Genomic DNA, 22,770 nt, shown 5'->3' on the forward strand with positions numbered 1-22,770 from the left:
ACCATCCTGCTAGGGAAAGTGAGGGACAAACACTATGCCCTCCTCCCCAGGACCCTGGGTGTGGGCAGAGGTCTGTGCTGCCACGAAGGGTAGAAGCCAGTTGAGCACTCAGTGCTATGGGGGGGGTCTTTATTTGTCAGATTTTCCTTCTTGGCCTACTCCCCAGGTGTGGCCAGGGATAGTCCATACAGTGTGGCTACTGCCAAGGTCAGGATGGCCAGCAGACCCAGTGGGGCCAGCAGCCCCTCCCTGGGTAGGGCTCCAAGGTCCTTCACTGGAGGAAGATCCTTGGGTCTCCTGCTCTCTCCAAGGCTGGGACTAGTGTTCCTGGTTGTGGCCAGGTGTGCAGTGGTTGTGACAGCAGATGGTCTTGGCTTGGTCCTAGCAGAGGCTGTGACCCCATACATGGGTCTGATGGTGCCGAAGGGCCTGGCGTGAGCATCCACCCACCGCAGCAGGGCCTGTGGTCTCCACTGACAGATGCTGAGCAGGGCCAGGACGTCACCCTCAGCCGTGTGCGAGTCTGGAGGGGACTGCCCATACAGGCGTGTGTAGATGCTGCCTAGGCTGTAGCTCTTCCTTGGGCCGTGTTCTGAGGGGCTGCTTGCTCGCTCCAGGGCCTTCAGTGCAGTGATGCTATCCACACAGAAGGCACCATCCAGAGCACTGGTGAGGCCCAGCAGAGCCAGCTCTGCTTGGAGCAGGGGGAAGTCGTAGCGGTCACCATTGTGTGCCACCAGGCACCAGGGCTGTGGCTGGCGCCGCAGGAAGGCTAGGAGCAGGTTGGCCAAGTTGTCATCGAAACATTGACGCCCATGCGCTGCCAGCACAGCTGTGCTCAGACCTGTGATCTCGCTGGCTGCAGGGCTGCAGGCCTTCCCCGGAGCCACACACAGGGAGAGCTTGTCCACCACACGTGGTGGTGGAGGAACTGTGGGAGGTGGCCCCTGAGAGATGGGGGGGCTCTCCAGGGCACATCTGTGGACAGCCAGCAGGCACAGCTCCGTGACCTTGGGCTGGGAGAAGGGCAAGCCAGTGGCCTCCATGTCGAAAAAGATGAGGGTCTGCATGGGCCCCGGGGGCAGGGCTTGCGAGCCCATGGTTGGGTAGGTACCTGCCGCTGAGCCTGGGGAGGAGCATGGGGTGGGTGTGTGAGTGCCCAGTGTTAAGATCCGAAGGGGAGGGAGTGGGGTAGGGGGTGGGCAGAAGCACATCTCAGGCCTTCCCTGCACAATCCTGCCCTGTCTGCGAGCTCTAGGGCCCATTTTCAGGCAGGAAGTTGGAGAGGGTGGGGTGGTTTCCTTAGTGGGACCAGCACATTCGACTGTCTGAGAGGGTCTCCCTCTTCACATGACTCGGCCCCTCCCCTAGTGCCCCCTTAGTCTGGGGTGGGGGAACCCATGGCCCTCCTGCCCTATGCCATCCTCTTGGGGGGCCACACTCACCGTAGCAGGCAGGCAGACAGTAGTGACTCGGCTGCACTCTCTTGCGGCTCTCGCTGGCAGCAGTGGCGGGAAGTGAAACTTGATGTGGGCCCGCCTACAGGCCCACGTGAGCCAGGCCCGCCCTGCTCATCAGCCTGCCTGGTCTGTCCCTCTCACCAACATCCGTCCCCCGCCACACCCACTCCCCCGCCCCTGGGGGACCCCAGAGGTCTTCCAAGATCCACAGCTGTGGCCTGCTGGTGGCACAATGCACCGGGGCCATCATATCAGTGACAGGCAGCTGGAAGGACCAGGGCAGTGGTGCCAGACCAGCTCCCGGTCTTACACACTGCTGGGAGCCCCTGCTGCAGCCCTTTCATGCCCACCTGTGGGTCCCAGTTTCCCAGGCTTTCCTGGTTTAGGCCTGGGCCAAGAGCCACCTCCTTCCCTGCCACACAATGGTTTCTTCCCATGGCCCCAGCCCAAAGCAATGACTCAGGACAATTCCACAGGCAGGGCAGGGCTCCTTCCTCAAGGCAGATCAGTTACCATGGGGACTGGGGCTCAGCGGCAGCCAGGGACAGGAAGAAGGATCCCAGCCACTCAGGGTCCAGGTCCTGCTCCACCCCCCCACTCCGCCAAACAGATCAGACTCAGGAAACAAGGCCAGCCAGTTCTCTGGGCAGTTCCTGCTGGTCACTGCTTTAATCAGTTGATGTGGTAAGGAAAGGAGTGGTGCTGGTGCCACCATGTGGCTGGATGCTCAGGGCCTCAGCCACACTCCACCTCGGGGTCTTCCACATCGGTTTCCGCGGCACAGAGGTCATCCAGGGCTGCCTCTGAGACAAAAAGGAGAGGTTCCTGGTGAGAGCCCAAAGGTGCCAGGGCCTAGGGCAGGTCCCACCTCTCCTCCCCCAACGTCCGCAGGAACTAACCAGTCCCTTCCACACCCAGGCCCTGCTCCCTCAGCTACTGCAAACAAAGTGATACAAAGGCAATTCAGACACGGGTGTTTCTGGAAAAACCGTGGCTCTGCCAGGCACACTCAACAGATAGAAGCAAAAGGCAGCCCAATATGCTTGGAGAAGAACTGAGGCAGGAAGATAAAAGAAAACGGCCCCAGTGCCGGAACAGGCTGCAGTGGGCGGGGGCCTGCTGAGGGGACACCCAGGAATCTGACTTGTTGGGGAACGTCTGGGAGAAGCCATGGGGGCTGGGCGGGAGGGTCTCTGGCAGGCTCACCTTCACAGTCGGTCACATCAGGAAGCCCTCGGATGAGCATGCTAACCCCCGGCATCACCTGGTCATACTGATGCAGGACCTCCACACAGTGCATCATGAAGAGCTTGTCCTTCTGCGATAGGCCGTGCAGCAGCAGCACCGTGTCCCGCAGACAGCGCACTGTCCGCCTCTGCTGGTCGGTCCTTGGGGGCCCCCCTGCCCTCCGCACTGTCAGCCACTGTCTGTGCAACATCACCGTGAGTGCTCTGACCACCTGGGAGAGAGGGGGTACAGACTGAGGTCTGGTGCCACCATGGCCTGCACCCTAACAATCCGCTCAGCTTAGCCACCTCAGGTGAGGGGGTTTGCAGCGGGGCCTACAGTCCTTGCACAGGGCCCCCTTACCACCACAGGGCTGCCAGCTGTTGGCCCCTACCCACTCACCTCCACATTACACTGGCAGTTGGAGCCAGTGACTGGGGGCAAGGGGCTCTGCACACCAAGCTTAGCCAGGAGCCACACCACCTAGAACAAGAACAGATCAGTTCCATCCTGGGCAGAAGGAGACCGGTCCCTGCGAGGGTTTTCTCAAGCTTCTATTAAGAGTTCACTTGCTTTAGCAACTGTTTGTCTGCACAAATGGGGTCTAAGAAGTGGTGTGGGACCTTCCCAGGGCAGACCCAGGACGAGCACCCATGTGTCACCAGCAACCCACCTGCCTCCAGCCCCCCATTCTGCCCCCAAGCCCCAAAGCCAGGACAGGATCAGTCATCAGGCAACTCTGCCAAGTCCTGTCTGCATTGCATCTGTGTGGTGCACAGCCCCCAAACTGAGTTTACCTCTTTAGCTGCTTGATCAACTCTTGTTACTAAAATGAATTAAAGCTCCCTTTCTCCCCAGCAGAAAGAAAGGAGATTCTGTTGGTTCTTAGAATGGGGTGGTGACAGTGTCCAGAAGGGGCTCTGGAGTTTTTACCTCTTGTTCCAGCTGGAGCCATTGTGTCTCCGAGGCCACTCTGTCAGGCCGTGATGTGATGTACATGTACAGCAGCAGCAGGAGGCAGCCTTCTGAAAAGGATAGCGCACCTCTCACTCAGAGTGCCCTTTCTCATAAAGAGCATGGGCTACATGCTGCATAAGCCCTCCGAGCTTGACCCTGTCCCCACCCCAACCCTTCCCTCGATCTGCAGGAGCAGTCCAGACGCCCGCCCCACCCTGCTTTACCCGAGTGGGAACAGAGCTGAGGTGCCAGCTGGTCGTGGTCCGCCAGCAGGGAGAGGAGCTCAACAGCCAGCAGCACACTAGGCAGGGGTGTCTCTGGGCTGAGGCACTTTGGCAGCACTTGGAACACACACTGGAACCTAAAAGACAAGGACCCAGAGAGACGTGACACTCCCCAACCCCAGCTCCATAACCTACCCTCACATTCCACTAGAGGTAACAGAAAATTGAGCAAGGCAGTACGAACAAGTGAGTTGGTTCAGCCAGACTTGGGTTTTAGTGCTGGCCTGACCCCCACTTACTTGCTATGAAACTTGTTTCATATGAACAAGTGGGCACTTCCACTGCAAGACTGCTGCAGCTGAGAGGGACAGGCCCTCATCTGGCGTAGCATTGCCCCGGAAGTGGGATGACCTCCTGGACCTGGGATGCCTGGCTTCCACATGCTCCCAAACAGGGATGCAGGTCCTAACTTAGGTGGGAAAGAAATGTTCTGTGCCCACAGGACTGGCCAGGGCTCCAGAAGTGACAAACATGGCTTTGGCTATGGTTGGATCTTACGAGACCTCTCACAGGGCAAGGAAAGCCATTTCTCTACTTGCTAGAAAACATATCTGCTGCCAGTGGGAGAATGTGCCTACTGTGGGGTGTGCAGGAGGGAGGGGTTCTGGCACACTGCCCCAGGTCTCAGGGGCAAAAGGAAAGCTATTACCAATAAACCAAGCCCCAAGGCAACTGCTGCTGTTTGCTCAACCCACATAGCCCGGAGGAGCATGATGGACTGGCCTGGTGGGTGGGGAGAAGGGCAATTCTGAAACACTCTATGGGGTCTGGCCAGGTGTGTACCCCTTCAGACATCTGTAGTTTCTAAGCACAGAAGGTCAAGATATCCCTCAGTATGTCCTTAGGAAGCAAGGTTTCACTATGTGGGGTCAACTCACTTTAGAGCAAATCCTGCACAGCAGACAAAAAGTTCAATGCTTTTTAGTTGCCAGGGTGTGCAGACCTTTGTGGGAAGCTGGAATTTAACATGGTTATTACCTGGTTTCATTATTGGGCTGTAAGATGTCCAATATCTGCCACTTGCAGAAGGTATTGCAAGGAAAATCCACCTTTATATACAACACAGTGGTTTCCAAGTTATTTTTTGATAGCGTAAGAACTTTTTTTGTTTTGAAACTGAGTCTCACTCTGTCACCCAGGCTGGAGTGCAGTGGTGCAAACTCAGCTCACTGCAACCTCCGCCTCCAGGGTTCAAGCGATTCTCCTGCCTCAGCCTCCCAAGTAGCTGGGACTACAGGTGCCTGCCACCACACCCAGCTACTTTTTTGTATTTTTAGTAGAGACGGGGTTTCACCATGTTAGCCAGGATGGTCTCAATCTCCTGACCTCATGATCCACCCACCTCAGCTTCCTAAAGTGCTGGGATTACAGGCATGAGCCACCATGACCGGTCCCTAGGAACCTTTTTAAATGAAATTTTATGAAGAGCCCCAGTACATGAAATAGATAAGCGCCCAGCCGTGGCTGTGTTTTGAATGTCCCTGTGGACAAGCTCAACAGGAGTGGAATAATGGTGTGTCTACCACCAGTAAAAACATGGTTTCTGGGATTCTTTTTTTTGAGATAGGGTCTCACTCTGTCACCTAGGCTGGAGTGCAGTGGCATGGTCACAGCTCACTGCCACCGTGCCTGGCTAATTAAAAAAAAAAAAAAATTGTAGAGATGGGAGTCTTGCTTTGTTGCCCACGCTGGTCTTAAACTCCTGGGCTCAAGTGATCCTCCCACCTTGGCCTCCCAAAGTGCTGAGATTACAGGCAGGAGCCACTGTGCCCAGCCTGGGATTCATTCATTTAACAATTATTAAACAAATAACCAAGGCTGGGCCTGGTGGCTCACGCCTGTAATCCCAACACTTTGGGAGGCCAAGGCAGGTGGATCACCTGAGGTCTGGCATTTGAGACCAGCCTGGCCAACATGGTGAAACCCTGTCTCTTTTAAAAATACAAAAAATTAGCCAGGTGTGGTGGCAGGTGCCTGTAATCTCAGCATCTCAGGAGGCTGAGGCACGAGAACTGCTTGAACCTGGGAAGTGGAGGTTGCAGTGAGCCGAGATTGCACCACTGCACTCCAGCCCGGGCAACGAGAGCGAAACCTCCTCTCAAAACAAAAACAAACAAACAAACAAAAAAAACACCAGCCACTATGAGCTGGGCCCCTGCTGGGCCCCTGAGTGCTGGGTCTGCCTGATCCCACTGCCCACACTACACTGCGGTGCTGTGTCCAGCTCTGAGTACCACCTTTAGCATGGGCCAGACCAACCAAAAATATTCAGATGGAAACAGATCTAGGAAACAGCAGTGCTGAGCTCAGAGATGAGATGATTTAAGATATATTCAGCCAGTGGAATCATTCCAACATAGAAACTGACTCTTTGGTAGAGTGCTGAGAGGGAGACTGGATTACTGGATGAGGGGGTGGGCTGGCTGTGTTCACAGTTCTCCCCAATCTTGCGGCTCTGGAATCCCAAGGGAGGAATTTATGATCACAGTGTTCATTCGCTAGGTTCACTGTAATACTACTACCCACAAACCTTAAGAGGAACAGGCCACCCCAGATGCATGCTAAAGATGGGCACAATGACAGGCAGAGACTCCCAGCAAGGTCAGCCGGTGGGCCGCAGACCCTCCCCACATCCTCTGCTTCCTTAGGGAACCCACTAAACTTCAACGTGCTTGTGATATGTGGTCTTCACCTTACCCACATCTCAGGTTCAGAGGCCCCTTGTCTTAACCCTTGTCCTGGGGCAGGGCCCTCCTCCACAGAGGTTAGCAGCCTCCTTTAATCATGTGTGCCTTTTGCTTACCTGTTGTTCAGAGGCAGAATTAAACCAAATAAACCACTTCCTTGGTTCTCCCATTTGGCCCCACTTCCCATCACTTCAGAACTCCCTGAACCAAGCCTTAGAACTAACTAGTGTAGATAAGTCAAGATGTGAGCAAAGTACAAGTGCCATGGGTTAGACCTTAAGAGGTCAGGTGAGACCCACAAAGAATCATGACTCCTATGCTGCTTGATACCTGGGCAAGAAATCACAGGAAGTGTTTTCGGCTAATTTCACCAAAACCTTAAGGCACTGGGTCAGGACACTGGCTTGAAGGTGTCCTGTTGCTGCAGAAGAGAAAGCCAACAGGTGAAGAAGCATCTTCAACAGTGGGTGCTGTCCTTGGTCATCAGCAACCCCCCTTGGGGCTGAGGTCATGTCTCCATCACTAAGCCTGTGAACCAGGCTCCCATTTCCTTCCCCAGCAGCAGAATCTGCCCCCACTCCTGACAGTAATAGGGAGACGACTGCTCTGCTGTGGCACACCAGGTGCTGAAGAATGCTAAGTGCAGTCACAGAGAAGCCTTCTAGGATGCACACTGAGTCCTCAGGGTTGGTCTCTACCCCAGAGCTCACGCAGGAGGAATGTGTCGGTGAGTCCCCAGGTGCTCCACTTCTCTTAGCAGCTGCCAAGTCCTGCAGGGCCTGGCAGTGTAACCCGATGAAGAACTGTACAAGGGGGAGGAAATGCACGGCTCCAGGAAGCTGGCAGAGTGGGAAGGCCCTTCTGCCTCCCTCCGCTGGGTCTCCATCACGTGAGCACTCATTCCTGGCAACCAGATTCAGTCCAGTGAATGCCAGGTTCTGTGCTTCTCTCAGGGCTGAGAGGGAAAATGACCCATCATAAGAACCTGTGGTCCTGAGGCCTGACATTCCAGCCAAGGTACTGGCAACAAACACAAAGAAAAACAGATAAGTGTGGGATGGAGATAAGGTCAAGAGCTCCAAACAGCCCGCCTGCCAAATTCTCCAGGCTCCCTGCCCTTCCCACAGACTTCTCAGGCTGGCCAGGGCCAGAAAGGAATTTGCTTCCAGGAAGCTCCTTCCCAAACAAGCTTTCCAGGAGTCTTATGCTTACCTGCCAAACCCTGGTGGCTGCAGGGGGGTGCCAGCAGGAGACTCAGAACTACTACTCAGGAGGTGGCAAAGGCTTAGGGATGACCCTGAGATCAAAGGCTGCTTCAGGAGCAGGTTTATCAAAATGGAACCTGTAGAAGACAAGGTGACTCTAGAAGGTTCTGACATAGATCTTTTCGGTGGCTTTCAGAAGGAAACAGTAAGGATTCTTTGGATGCCAACTGTCCTCTAAGCTGCCACTAAGCCCCAGGAAGATGCCTGTGGGTGCAGAAGGCTCTGGGACATACCTGCCCTTGGCCCTTTCCACTTTATAAAGTCTTCTGCTTAAGCCACATACTTTGACTTCCCTGGACTCTCTGAAGGACTGCCCAGGGTGCCGGTTCTCAGAGGCCTGGGCAATTCTTCTGCATATCACTCAGAGCCATGCAGGCCCCTGCAGGAGAAGCAGGGATTCTGGTACCTTGAGTGTTTGATCTCTGTCTCCAGCTGTCAACGAAGCTTTTCTGGGCCTCTTCTTGTGTTATGGAGTCACCTCTCAGACTGTGGGTCTTACTATCTGAAATGTGATTAAATGTAAATCAAAATTTGAGCACAGAAGCATGGGCATATTAGAAACTTTTACATGCAATGAGTTTAAAACACAGGCTGTTCTACTTCTTCGATCTTGGATCAAACAAGAGCCAAAGCAGCTCAAGAACCCTGCATCTTTTACCTTCCTTATGTAAAACAGGAACTCATACAAGGAAAGGAAAAGAAAATCAAGCTGTTTGCCTCACTCAAAATGAGGCAATTAGATAAAACAGTAACCACTAACATTGACATGGTGCTTGTTACGTGCTAGACAGTGCTCTAAGAGCTCTATACACATCAGCCCATTCGTTCCTCAGTGACCCTACAAGGATTTATCATTAGGTCTGTTTTACATATAGGGAAACTGAGGCACAGAGACTAAAGGACTTGCCCAAATCATATAAGCCAGTAAATAGCATTACTGGGACTCACATCCAGGCTACTGGGCTCTACTTCTACTGCCTGCTTGTAACACTACTGTACACTGCCCCTTTAGCTGCTAGATGCCAAAAATGTAAGTGGGCTACAGTTTCTCAGAAGTGTTATGATGGCCAAGGATTTGAAAGGTTGATGGTAAGAAGAGGGTCAATGTATCTGATTTATAAGATACATTGACATAGCAGTCTGAAAACCTACTGATGTTAGATTGTCTCTCTCTAAAAAACAGCAGCATCCCCTCAATCTGGACTGAGTTATAAAAACTCAAAAGCTGGACTAGAAAAGGAAAACAGAGGCTGGGCATGGTGGCTCATGCCTGTAATTCCAGCACTTTGGGAGGCTGAGGTGGGTAGATCACGAGGTCATGAGACTGAGACCATCCAGGCCAACATGGTGAAACCTGTCTCTACTAAAAATACAAAAATTAGCTAGGCGTGGTGGTGCATGCCTGTAGTCCCAGCTACTCGGGAGGCTGAGGCAGGAGAATCGCTTGAACATGGGAGGCAGAGGTTGCAGTGAGCCGAGATCATGCCACTGCACTCCAGCCTGGTGACAGAGTAAGACTCCGCCTCAAAGAAAAAAAAAAAAACAAGAAAAGAAAAACAGATTCCTGCATACTAGCTAGGTTTTTGGCATGGTCAACTGATGCTGTGATGGTTTAAAAATATGCCCACAAGCATGATGGCAGGTGCCTGTAATCCCAGCTATTCGGGAGGCTGAGGCAGGAGAATCACTTGAACCCGGGAGGCGGAAGTTGCAGTGAGCCGAGATCGTGCCATTGCACTCCAGCCTGGGTGACAGAGTGAGACTCCGTCTCAAAAAAAAAAAAAAAAAAAGCCCACAAATGCTTTGACACAACTCCCTTCAAAAGGTATAAGCTTGGGGGGAGGGGGGAGGGATAGCATTAGGAGATATACGTAATGCTAAATGACGAGTTAATGGGTGCAGCACACCAACATGGCACATGTATACATACGTAACAAACCTGCACGTTGTGCACATGTACCCTAAAACTTAAAGTATAATAATAATAAAAAATAAATAAAAAAATAAAAATAAAAAAAAGGCATAAGCTTGGTTTCCCCCCTTGAATGAAGCCCAGACTCAGTGGTTTGCTTCTAACAAACACAATGTGGCAGAGGTGATGCTGTGTGACTTCTGAGGCTAGGCCATAAATGGATAGCTTCTGCCTGGCTTGCTCTCTCTGGATTTGCTAGCTTTAGAGGAAGCCACCCACCAGGTTATGAGGATACCCCATATCCACGTGCAGAGGCCCATGTGGCAAGAAATTATACTGCCAGCCATGTGAGTGAGCCACCCTGAAAGAGATCCTCCAGCTTAAGACAAGCTTTCAGTGATTCCAGTCCCTGCAGAGATTGTCCCCTCTGTGCCTTGTCAGAATTGCTGATCACAGAAATTGGGAGAAAATAAATAATAATTGTTTTAAGCCACATATTTGGGTAGCTTGTTATATATCAATAGATGACTAATGGACTTACCCTCTCTGCCCACCAAAGGCTTGTATCCTGACTCCGTCTGGCAGGGGTGGGGAAGGGACATGTTAGCACTAAAAGACTCCTTTGTAGGAAAAGATGTTTTTCCAAATTGTGGAGAACATGCTTCTGGCTTTATAACCACAGAAGGGTTTTTCCTAGGACTGGAAAAAGTTAACTATGAAAGCAAAGTAATGATTCTGCTAAAACCATTCAAAATATCTGGTTACAAAATTTCTAACAAACTTTAAACTTTTCATGTCTAGGTGTTTTAACCAAAGGTTTTATCTATTATATGTTTACCATTCTTTGTCAGGGGAGCAGTGCAAAATTCCAGGCATTTGTTTTTCTTTTTTAAAAATATTTTTAAATTTTAATTTCTCTATAAAGATGGGGTTTCGCTAAGTTACCCAGGCTGGTCTGGAACTGCTGAGCTCAAGTAATCCACCCACTTTGGCCTCCCAAAGTGCTGGGATTACAGGCATGATCCACTGTTACTGGCTAATTCCAGGCATTTTGATCCAAATTACTGAAGTCTTTTACTCGTTTTTATATTTTTCTAATCATCCAAAAATATAATATTAGCCATAATTCCTTTCCTATTCTTTATTATCACTATTTACAATTCCACCAAAACATTTTTTTTTGAGACAGAGTCTTGTTCTGTCGCCCAGGCTGGAGTACAGTAGCATGATCATAGCTCACTGCAGCCTTGACCTCCTGGGCTCAAGCGATCCACCCATCTGTAATCCCAGCCTCCTGAAGTAGCTGGGATTACAGGCACACATCAACATGGCCAGCTAATTTTTTTTTTTTTTTTTTTGGTGAGACAGGGTCTCACTCTGTTGCCCATGCTAGAGCCCAGTGGCACAATTACGGCTCACTGCAGCCTCCACCTCTTGGGCTCAGTGATCCTCCCACCTCATCCTTCTGAGTAGCACAGGGACTACAGGTGTGCAACCACCACATCTGGCTAACTTTTTATTCTTTCTAGAGATAGAGTTATTTCTAGAGATAAGAGTTTCACCATGTTGCCTAGGCTAGTCTTGAACTTGTGGGCTCAAATGATCTGCTCACCTCAGCTTCCCAAAATGCTGGGATTACAGGCGTGAGCCACTGGGGCCGGTAATTTTATTTTATTTTTTAGTAGCAATGGGGTTTTGCTATGTTGCCCAGGCTAGTCTCAAACTGCTAGCCTTAAGCAATCTTCCTGCCTTAGCCTCCTGTGTCGCTGGGATTGCCTGTGTAGCTACCATGCCTGGTGCAAAACATCTTTTCAATGTGGAACAAACTTTTTTTTATGGAATGGAGTCTTGTTCTGTTGCCCAGGCTGGAGTGCAGTGGCGTGATCTTGGCTCACTGCAACCTCTGCCTCCAGGTTCAAGTGATTCTCCTGCCTCAGCCTCCGAAATAGCTGGGATTACAGGTGCATGCCACCATGCCCAGCTAATTTTTTAATTTTTATATTTTCAGTAGAGACAGGGTTTCACCGTGTTGGCCAGGTTGGTCTCGAACTCCTGACCTCAAGTGATCTGCCTGCCTCATCCTCCCAAAGTGTTGGGATTACAGGTGTGAGCCACTGTGCCCAGCCAATGTGGAACAAACGATTTTTTAATAGTCACAAGACTTCCAGGCTGGGTACGGTGGCTCACACCTGTAATCCCAACAATTTGGGAGGCCGAGGCGGGTGGGTCACCTGAAGTCAGGAGTTTGAGAGCAGCTTGGCCAACATGGTGAAATCCCATCTCTACTTAAAAAAAACACACACAAAAAAACTAGCCTGGCGTGGTGGTATGTGCCTGTAGTCCCAGCTACTTGGGAGGCTGAGACAGGAGAATCACTTGAACCCGGGAGGTGGAGGTTGCAGTGAGCTGAGATCATGCCACTGCACTCCAGCCTGGTCAACAGAGCGAGACTCTGTCTCAAAAAAAAAAAAAAAAAAAAAAAGAAAAGAAGACGTCCAATAGAATGCAAAGACTTTAAATACAAAAAGGGCTATCAAAATAAATATCAAAATTTTGACAAACCTACTAGGTATGCTGAAAACTGAGCAACTTCTCAGTGCCAATGTCTTTATGGTAGAGAAGCAGTATGAACCCTCTGATCTGATCATATAATGCTGAGGTCTTTCTGTTACTGATGTGTGAAGAGGATCCCCTCAGCTCTCTGGTCTTATGTGGACAATGCAAGGCATGGAGAGTTCAGTTTCACACACTGTCCATTATGAACAAAGGCGGCAGAATGTTCAAAACCAGAAGATGTCCTGACTGACACTGTTCAAATTTCAAGGCTGGGCCAGGCACAGTGGCTCATGCTTGTAATCCCAGTAGTTTGGGAGGCCCAGGCTGGCAAATCATTTGAGTTCAGGAGTTCGAGACGAGCCTGGCCAACACGGTGAAACCCCGTCTCTACTAAAAATACAAAAATTAGCTGGGCGTGGTGGTGTGTGCCTGTAGTCCCAGCTACTCAGGAGGCTGAGGGAGAATTGCTTGAACCCAGGAGGCGGAGGTTGCAGTGAGCCGAGATTGTACCACTGTACTCCAGCCTGGGTGACAGAGCAAGACTCTGTCTCAAAAGAAAAGAAAAAAAAAAAAAGTTGAGCACATCTGACCACAAAGGATGGGGCTGTTGGACAAGGGTCCCCAGACAGCAAGTGAGAAAAAATATTCCAAGTAGCTGGAACTAAAACACCCATGCTTGCAACAAAATCAGTTAAACAAATTACATAAAAGTAAAGACTGGCCCACCCCCAAAATTTGGAGATCATTTTTCCAGGTCTTTCTAGTCCTGAAGAATTATGTTTATAAAGTGCCATACAGAGGCAGCATTTCTAGAGTATAGGCCTTTATGCTGTGATGTCTCAAACCATGCAAGCTTCATCTAAACCACCTCTGAATCCTTCAGGAAAAGAGGATCTCTGCCCAGGTGGAGGGGTCTAAATGGCCTTCATTTAGGACTATCCTGACATTGTTATGCAGATTTTTTACTAAATAATGCAAAACTGAACTATCCCTCCAGCACCATCATTACCTGACATGGGAAACAGAGGGAGCAGCCAGTTTATTTGCTCGTTCACTGGTCTGGAGCTTTGTCCTTAATTCATTCATCTCTGCATCTTTAAACTGGAGTTCAGACTGCAATGATTGGAGCTGGAAGGCAAAAGAAACATGCCTGTAGTGGCCCGATCATATACACAAAAATATCTCTGGGCTTCAAAATCACAAGCCAGTAAAAGACAATGAAAAATACATATGAAAGTCTGCTGTGACATAAACGTCCTAAAATATCAAATATTAGCTTTCTTTCTGAAAGACAATATGGTACTCTAAAAAGATACTGGACTCTATTGTAAGGGTAGTTTGTGAGGGTTTAAATACCAGCCCTGGCCGGGTGTGGTGGCTCAGGCCTGTAATCCTAAGCACTTTGGAAGGTTGAGGCGGGAGGATCATTTGAGCCCAGGAGTTCGAGACCAGCCTGGTCAAAATAGCAAGACCTTGCCTCTACAAAAAATTTAAAAAATAAAAAAAGAATTAAATATCAGCCCACCATTTATTTAATGTCTTTGAATCCTAACTTATTTGTAACATAAATACCTGTCTTCATGATAGTTGGGAGGATTAAGTAGAATGATGAGTGTAAAATACCCAGCACAGAGCTTGGTAAGGTGCCCTATGTCAGCAGTAACATATTGACCTTTATTAATGAACGCACTGGTGCACAATTCCAGGTCTTCTTCAAAGTTTGGGCAAAGTAGTTGGAATAGTTTACCAAGACATTGTGCAGTATAGAGAGACCTGCTGCTCTGGCCTGCAGGTGCTATAGCCAACAGTAACTGCCATCATTCCCCATGCACACTCTGTGCCAGGCCCAGCACCAGACACAGTAAGTGCAAGAATGTGTGAGTCTCCCAACAACCTTTCTGGTTATGTTTTGGAACAGATAAGGGAAATGAGCCAGGGAGCTTAAGTTATTACCTTGAGGTCACCGCTTATGTGTGATGAAGCCTGGATTCAAATTCAGGTTTGTCTGACCGCAAATTCCTTGCTCTTCATCACATACAGAAAGTTAACTACTGAAGTTAGTGTTGGGCACAGGTAAGTGCTTAAAGTTTGCTAAGTCTGCTGAATGAAACAATGAGAATAAGATCCCATGTTCTTGAGACTGAAGCATGGGAACGTGCTGAGGGAAAGTTGTAGTAGGTACTGGATACCTACTGTTTTTCCTTCCAGAACAGCATTTTCCTTTCCCTGAGAAACAGGCTGGGCATGGTGGCTCACACCTGTAATCTCAGCACTTTGGAAGGCCAAGGTGGGAGGACTGCGTGAGCCCAGGAGTCTGAGAACGGCTTGGGGAATATAGCAAAACCCTGTCTGTACCAAAATTTAAAAATTAGCTGTGCCTGGTGGTGTGTGCCTATAGTTCCAGCTACCTGGGAGGCTGAGGTGGGAGGATTGCTTGAGCCTGGGAGGTCAAGGCTGCAGTGAGCTGCTATTGCACCACTGCACTCCAGCCTGGGCAAGAGAGTGAAACCCTGGACCCTGTCTCAAAAAAAAAAAAAAAAAAAAAAAAAAAAAAAAATCAATAATTTCCCTACCTCTTACGATTTTATTAGAATGGGAGCTGTCATTTTTTTTTGCTTTTGGTTGCTTTTGGTTACAGCAATTGGCCAGGGACAGACAACTGACTCAAGTTAGACCAATCAGAGCCTTTCTCAGAATTTTAAAACTTGAGATGAGGGAGCCTAAGTCTTTTTTTTTGAGACAGGGTCTCACTCTATTGCCCAGGCTGGAGTACAATGGCATGATCATGGCTTACTGCAGCCTCAACCTCCTGGGCTCAAGCAATTCTCCCACCTCAGCCTCTTGAGTAACTGGGACTACAGGTGCACACCACCATGCCTGGGTAATTTTGTTCATTTTTTCTTTTTCTTTTTTGTAGAGATGAGGTCTCACTAGTTGCCCAGGCTGGTCTCGAACTCCTGGCTCAAGTGATCCTCTCACCTCAGCCTTCCAAAGTGCTGGATTACAGGTGTGAGCCACTGCACGTGGCCCTAAGTCTTAATTCTGCTCTGTATTTATAAAATATGAGCCTAGGAGCTTCTGGAGAACACACCCTCTACCATAAGGATAGAGCCCGTTTATAGCATAGAGAATAAAAATGTCCTGGCAAGATTTAAGTCATTTAAGGTCCCAGCACACCCCTGTTCTTCCCAGACTTGGATATGGAAGCCAATACGTTTCCTTTTAGCCTAAGCTAGGTCAGTTGAGTTTCTGATCTAGCAAAAGAGCCCTAATGTAAACCTGTTTCTAGAAATGCTAAGCTAGTTATTTATTCCTGCCAAGACCAACTACCACAGCAAAATAGAGTTTCACTTAAATCCCTTTCCAAAATATATCCAGACCCTGGAAGAAGAGTGGATGGCAATGAGATGACAGCAGAAAGTATTTAAGACAAACAAGTGTTGAAATCTCCCTGGAAGATTTACAGGCAACCCTGGTCAAAGGAACTCAGTGGGCAGGCAAAGCTGGTGCAAAACAAATGCTCTGGGTCACCTTTTTGGAGAATTCCTTTTCCTTGTCACCGAGTGCCTGGGTTTTCTCTTGCTCAAGAAGAAAATGTGATCTTCTCTGTTCCTCTAGAACGGATTCCGTCTGATGTAGTGAGTCTCGCAAAATTTTAATTTCTCCATTCTTAATGAGAACTTCTTCTTCCATTACTTTCATCTGTAAATCCCAAATTAATCTAGTGAAAACTTTGTAAGAGAAAACTACTTAAGTACTTTGTTTTAACATGTAGTTGGGGAGATGGAGAAAGCACAGGAAAAACAGACAAATGAGTACTCAAAATATATCCACAGCAACCAGATGTCACCATGGTCTGCTAGGCCTGTTCATGGGACAGCTGATATTCATCAAGATAGCTTAAGCATACACTTGTCACTTATGCGTGCAGATTCTTTTTGCCAGGGAGGGGGATGGGGTTGCTTAGGCTGGAATGCTGTGGCACAATCATAGCTCAATGTAACCTTGAACTCCTGGGCTCAAGTGATCCTCTCGCCTCAACCTCTTGAGTAGCTAGGACTACAAAGCATGTGGCACTAGCCTGGCCAATTTTCACTTTTATTTGTAGAGACAGGGTCTCATTGTATTGCCCAGGCTGGTCTTGAACTCCTGGGTTCAAGCGATTCTCTCACCTTGGCCTCCCAAAGTGCTAGGATTACAGGCATGAACCACCTTGCCTGACCAGATTCCTTTTTTTTTTTTTGAGACGGAGTCTTGCTATTGTCGCCTGGGCTGGAGTGCAATGGCACAATCTCGGCTCACTGCAACCTTCACCTCCCAGGTTCCAGCAATTCTCCTGCCTCAGCCTCCTGAGTAGCTGAGATTACAGGCACCCACCACCACGCCAGCTAATTTTTGTATTTTTAGTAGAGACGGGTTTTCACCATGTTGGCCAGGCTGCTCTCGAACTCCTGACCTCAGGTGATCCACTGGCCTCGGCCTACCAAAGTGCTGGGATTACAGGTGTGAGCCACTGCGCCTGGCCGGATTCTTTAGGCTCTAAGAGGCATTAACCATCTGGGTCGCTGGGTGTGGTAGCTCATGCCTGTAATCCCAACACTTTGGGAGGCTGAGGCCAGGAGTTTGAGACCAGGAGTTTGATACCAGCCTGGCCAACATGGTGAAACTCCGTCTCCACTAAAAATACTAGAATTAGCTGGGCGTGGTGGTGCACACCAGTAGTCCCAGCTACTCTGGAAGCTAAGGCATGAGAATCGCTTAAAACCAGGAAACAGAGGTCGAAGTGAGCCGAGATTGCGTCACTGTACTCCAGCCTGGATGACAGACTCCATCTCCAAAAAAAAAAAAAAAAAAATCTGGGTCACATACCTTGCACAACTAAAATTCCACATATTCCTGGTTTTCTTAGGGACCTACAGATGGTGATATGAAGAGTGTCTGCTTTCTTGAAAAGCTGCTAATGAAAATAGCAACCATTATGAAGTTGTGTTCTTCACATGAAGATATATGCTATAAATTCATCTCAATACCCTAACAGTTTGTATCTCTTTTTGGATCTGGTACACAGTGTTTTTCTTCTTGCCTTTGCCATTAGGAGTCTCACGATTTAGTTTCTTACAGCCTAAACTTCCTGGCTTTCTTTCCCTAGTCTTTTCCCATGTCATAGGGATGAATCTAGACACTTGTTTTACAACTTTTGTATATTTTACTTGTTTTACATTTTTTGTATATTTTACAATGCTTTTAAACACATAAGTGAATGAATTAGCTACAAAAACCACAAGTTAAGTCACTTACCTTTTCTTTAAGTTCTTTGTATTGTGCCTGAAGTACCTCTAATTCGAAATTATCTTTAATTGGAACACTTTCTCTGTTTTTCCCTGCAGGATTTTTTGACATGCTGTCTAATAATCTGTGGACCTTGTGATCACCTGTAAAAAAACAGTTCCATATACATTTCAGGACCCAACATTTTCCCACTTTTGCCAGAAAATGCTGAAAATACCCACTTTTTTTTTTCTTTTTTGGGATAGGGTCTTGCTCTGTCACCCAGGCTGGAGTGCAGTGGTGTGATCACTGCTCACTGCCACCTTGACCTTCTGGGTTCAGGTGATCCTTCTGCCTTAGCCTCCTGTGTAGCTGGGACTACAGGTGTGTGCCACCATGCCTGGCTATTTTTTTTTTTTTTTTTTTTGTATTTTAGTAGAGATGGCGTTTCACCATGTTGGCCAGGCTGGTCTTGATTTCCTGTCCTCACGATCCACCCGCCTCAGCCTCCCCAAAGTGTTGGGCTTACAGGCGTCAGCCACTGCGCCCGGCTGCCTGGCTAATTTTTAAATTCTTTGTAGATATGAGGTCTCCTTATGTTACCCAGGTTGGTCTTGAACTCCTGGGCTTAAGCAATCCTCCTGCCTTTGCCTCCCAAAGTGCTGGGAAGAATTACTCTTGAGAGCAAAGCAGAGAAAGATCTAGTAAGCAATATAGGTGTTTTTCAACCCAAGAACATGGTTCAAACTCATAAATTATCCTTCTTTTTTTTTTTTTGAGACAGAGTCTCGCTCTGTTGCCCAGGCTGGAGAGCAGTGGCGTGATCTTGGCTCACTGCAACCTCTGCCTCCCAGGTTCAAGCGATTCTTGTGCCTCACCCTCCTAGGTAGCTGGGATTACAGGCGTGTGCTACCATGCCTGGCTAATTTTTATATTTTTAGTAGAGATGGGGTTTCACCATATTGGCCAGCCTGGTCTCAAACTTCTGGCCTCAAGTGATCTGCCCACCTCGGCCTCCCAAAGTGCTGGGATTACAGGCATTGCTGGGATTACAGGCACGAGCCACCGCACCCGGCTGAAACTGATACATGATCCTTCTAAAACAACAGATCCTATTACTCTTTCCCTATCCTTCATCCAATTCCAAGAGTCTCATCTAAAGCCTGAGGAGATCTCATTGGCCAGAACTCAATGATCTATTTATTATTCAGTAATAGTTACTGACCACATACAATATGCCAGGCATGTTAGGCTCTACAGGTACAATAGTGAGCAAAATTGATACTGTCCTTACACTCACAGAGCTTAAAAGACATTCGACAAATAATCACACAGATAAATGTAAAATTACAACTGTGATTAAGAACTGCAGAAGAGAACAAATACAGGAAAGCCTATAATATGACAGCAATCTGACTTAACTGGCATGATTGGAACATTTCCCTAGGGAAGACTTGAAGGAGCTGAGAGCTGAAGGACAAGTAGGAATTAACCAGATGAGTGGAGATGAATGAAAGAAAAGTATACTCAACGTACAAAGAAAGAACAATGTATAAAGTTCCTGTATTGTAAAGAAGCAGAGAGAATTCAAAGAATGTTAGTGCAGCCAGAACCCAGAGAGTGAGAAAGGGCCAAACCAGGCTGGGCCTTGCAGGCCATGCTAAGGATTTTGGCCTTCACACTAGAAGAAGTGGGAAATTATTAAAGGGCTTTCATTAGGGGTGTTCACGGCTGGGTGTGGTGGCTCACGCCTGTAATCTCAGCACTTTGGGAGGCCAAGGCAGGTGGATCACCTGAGGTCAGCAGTTTGAGACCAGCCTGGCTTACATGGCGAAACCTCGTCTCTACTAAAAATACAAAAATTAGCCAGGCATGGTGGCAGACACAAGTAATCCCAGCTACTTGCGAGGCTGAGGCTACTCAGGAGGTTGAGGCAGGAGAATCGCTTGAACCTGGGAGGTAGAGGCTGTGGTGAGCCAAGATGGCACCACTGCACTTCAGCCTGGGTGACAGAGTGAGACTCCGTCAAAAAAAACCCAAAAAACAAAAAACAAGGGGTGTTCATGTATATCTGTGTAAGACACAGCCAGATTTGAGTTTTGAAAAGATCACTCAGATGTGATGTGAAGCTTCACTTGTAGGGAGTCAAGATTGGAAATGGGAAACCAATTTAGCAGACCATTGTTCAAGGGAGGACTCATGGTAACATAGATCATGCAGTTGGTAGAAGCGATGTGAATAAGATAAGATTCCAGAGAAGGATTAAGAAGGTAAGCTTGACAGCCTTTTCACATAAATTAGATATAGAGTCAAGGAAAGGGGAAGCGTCGCCTTGTGCCACTGGATGGAGAGTCGTGCTAGTTACTTCCTTGTGGAACATCTGGTCATCATTCTCTGAATGTCTGCTTTGCCGGCACCATGCTAGAGTGCTGGAGGAGGACTGGGTTTCCAGGAAATGATCGTGTTGAGTTTAAGGTGCCTTGAGACACTCAAGTACAGATGCAAGGTGCACTCAAAACCTTTCTCTTTCTGGGAGTCCTCAAGACTTCACTCATTCCTCAACTAGAATGTAAGCTCCACGAAGGACAGTTTTTGTATTTTGTTCATTGTTAGCTCAGCCGCAGTTCCTCACGTTTGGGCACCTAGCACAGTTTACTGGTTGTATAAAAGAATAAATTTAGCCCGGCGCGGTGGCTCACGCCTGTAATCCCAGCACTTTGGGAGGCCGAGGCGGGCGGATCACGAGGTCAGGAGATCGAGACCATCCTGGCTAACACGGTGAAACCCCGTCTCTACTAAAAAAAATACAAAAAAAAAAAATTAGCTGGGCGTGGTGGCGGGCGCCTGTAGTCCCAGCTACTCTGGAGGCTGAGGCAGGAGAACGGCGTGAACCCGGCAGGCAGAGCTTGCAGTGAGCCGAGATCGCGCCACTGCACTCCAGCCTGGGCAACAGAGCAAGACTCCATCTCAAAAAAAAAAAAAAAAAAAAAAAGAATAAATTTATTTCATCTCTTGCCTGTGTCAGGCTCCTCCTATGCTCACATTGCCCAAGGGAGACGGTGGGCTTCATGAGATCTAAAGCCGCTCAAACTTGTCACAAGAATGGGTCCCCATGCATGGGTAGTGATGGTTCTGATGGTGGTGGTAGGTGTGTTCCAAAGATCTCTGCTTAGAACCAAGGACCAAGTGGCCTAAACTTTAGAAAATAAAGTAAAATGTCAACTTAGCCTTCTGTGTTTCAAATCGGCTGTTTGACCTGGCTAATGCATTTCCCCCTAAAATCAAAGGACCTTCTGGAAGACAACCGCTGCTTAAATCAGGGTGTTCCCATATTTTAAAAAGGCGAAAAGGCGGTGCTGGCCGCGAGGTTCCGAAGCCACAGCCATCAAGGGGATCTGGCGCGGTCTGCAACTCCCTCCGAGCAAAAGGCCGCGGGGAGCACTCACTGGACACGTCCCGAGACGCGGCGGGACACTGGCTCAGGGCCTGTGACGCGAGGGTGTCAAGCTCCTCCAGGTCGTCGGCAGTGAAGTCCCCATGAGCGCCGAACGGGTCGTCAGGGTCCGGGAGAGCGGCCGCGGAGAAGCCCCGGGCCCGCTTGCTCGGGGGGTGCCCGGTGCCCGGCGGCGGGCCGGGGCGAGGCGCCGGGGGCTCGCTCCGCCTCTTATTGCCTGGCGCGGAGGTCCCCGCCATGATTTCCGCTCACCCCAAGTATCCGACAGCGCCGATGTTGACTCGCCTGCCGCCAGGCCGGAGAGCTGGACCAACCGTCCGCGCGCAGCCGCTTGCCTACGCAGCGAGTGCCCCGCCCCTGGCCCAGGGGCCAATCAGCTGGCAGGCGGAGGGCGCGGAGGAATGACGAACGTCCGAGCCCGCCACCACACCCGGCCCCGCCCGGTGTTCAGAGGTCCACGGGCGGGATTCGGCAAGTTTGCTGCAAGGACTTAGTGCGGCGCGACCCGTTACCGGAGAGGCGGGTCGGAGGCGCACCAGCTCCGCCGCGCGGGTGGCTTTGCGCTCCCTCCCTGGCACTCCGTGGAGGAGGGCCGCGCAGGAGCAGCTTGCCCTAACGTTCACGCGTGTTGCGTTTGAGTCGAGCCGGGCAGCATTCAGGGATGTGGTCTCCGTGACCTCGCTTTCCTTCTGCCGCCAGACCCACCTCCCACAAACCCCTAGGCTTTCTTGAGGAGAGTGGAATTTGTTGGGTGAGGAGTAGGAATAGAGCTGTCGTGTGCAGACATCTTCGGGTATAGTGAATGTTTCACATGTGTACATTTGAGGTAGGCCCAGGGAGGAGGAAAGTCCAAGGAGGAATGATGTTTGGAGCTGTTCTTGTGTGGGAGGGGGTGGGAGCTGCTCAGGCTGTTAACCTTCATTCCTCTGAGTGCTGGTGTCTTTTTTCCTAAGCCCTGGTTGTCTAGAATAGGGCTCAGGAGGTCAAGGAAGTCCCCCTGTAAATGGCACCTGGGCTGTCCTACAGGTTGAGTCAAGTTAGCAGGATAGAGGGGTAGGAGGCTGGCACGAAAGACCAACACGAGAATTCTACATTGAAAGGGAGGCCACACAAAGGCCAGGTAAAAGTTACCTGTGGCGAACAGAGGTAAAGCTGCACAAAGGAGCAGCAATTTGAGGTGGGCTTGCGTGCCTGACAAATTTTATTGGGCAGCTGTGGTGTGCAGAACAGTTAGCCGCAATAGAGAATTTGATAATGGAGAGTAACAGGAGCAAGACTCTTTCAGCCTTACCTGCTCAGTGCCAAACTTCACCTTTGAGTGTCCTAGGAATGTTTGTGAAGGCATTAAATAAAGAGTAAATGAAAAAGAGTGCTATCAGGGCCTACAATGTCTAAGGAGTTTAAAGTTTTTTGGAGCAACTGGTAGTCTCCCTCAGATAGCTTCCCAAATGTTGCATGCTTAATTGCTGCAGGACTGTGGTCCTGGAAAGAGACAGGACTGTTCATTTATTTGTTAAAGAGGCATAGGTCCCACCAAGTAACTTGCTCTCAGGAACAGTGTGAATCACTGGTGCTCAGGTTTGTTTTAGCAGCATACGGCTGGGTGCCAGCTAGCAAGGCCCCATAGGGAATGCCTGGAGCCTACTGAAGGGTGCTACTGACTGTGCAACTTTCTGGAGAGGACCAACACAGGCTTCCCC

At 49.3% G+C, this 22,770-nt stretch overlaps 2 protein-coding genes across 6 annotated transcripts; both read right to left on the bottom strand.

The window, feature by feature from the left end:
• Positions 1-112: 112 nt before the first annotated feature.
• Positions 113-1,265, bottom strand: TREX1 (three prime repair exonuclease 1). Its single transcript, XM_054550855.2, has one exon. It carries the CDS (start codon positions 1,263-1,265, stop codon positions 156-158), a length of 1,110 nt encoding a protein of 369 aa, XP_054406830.1. The 3' UTR covers positions 113-155.
• An 828-nt stretch (positions 1,266-2,093) lies between these two features.
• On the bottom strand, positions 2,094-21,440 carry ATRIP (ATR interacting protein). Of its 5 annotated transcripts, none has more exons than XM_002813785.5 (13): positions 21,063-21,440; positions 17,647-17,780; positions 15,880-16,050; positions 13,358-13,476; positions 10,334-10,491; positions 8,287-8,382; positions 7,828-7,957; positions 6,946-7,635; positions 3,869-4,005; positions 3,621-3,712; positions 3,090-3,170; positions 2,667-2,919; positions 2,094-2,263 (listed from the first exon to the last, which is right to left on the bottom strand). In XM_002813785.5, the coding sequence occupies exons 1-13, from the start codon at positions 21,307-21,309 to the stop codon at positions 2,196-2,198; spliced, it is 2,376 nt and encodes a 791-aa protein (XP_002813831.2). In that variant the 5' UTR covers positions 21,310-21,440; the 3' UTR covers positions 2,094-2,195. The 5 variants fall into 5 exon arrangements, with proteins under 5 accessions (XP_002813831.2, XP_009237320.2, XP_054406808.1 ...); XM_009239045.4 differs by having other exon boundaries at positions 3,621-3,709; positions 21,063-21,413; XM_054550833.2 differs by lacking the exon at positions 6,946-7,635 and having other exon boundaries at positions 3,621-3,709; positions 21,063-21,413.
• Positions 21,441-22,770: the final 1,330 nt, after the last annotated feature.

Source organism: Pongo abelii, chromosome 2 (genome assembly GCF_028885655.2).
Source record: "Pongo abelii isolate AG06213 chromosome 2, NHGRI_mPonAbe1-v2.0_pri, whole genome shotgun sequence".
NCBI lineage: Eukaryota > Metazoa > Chordata > Mammalia > Primates > Hominidae > Pongo > Pongo abelii.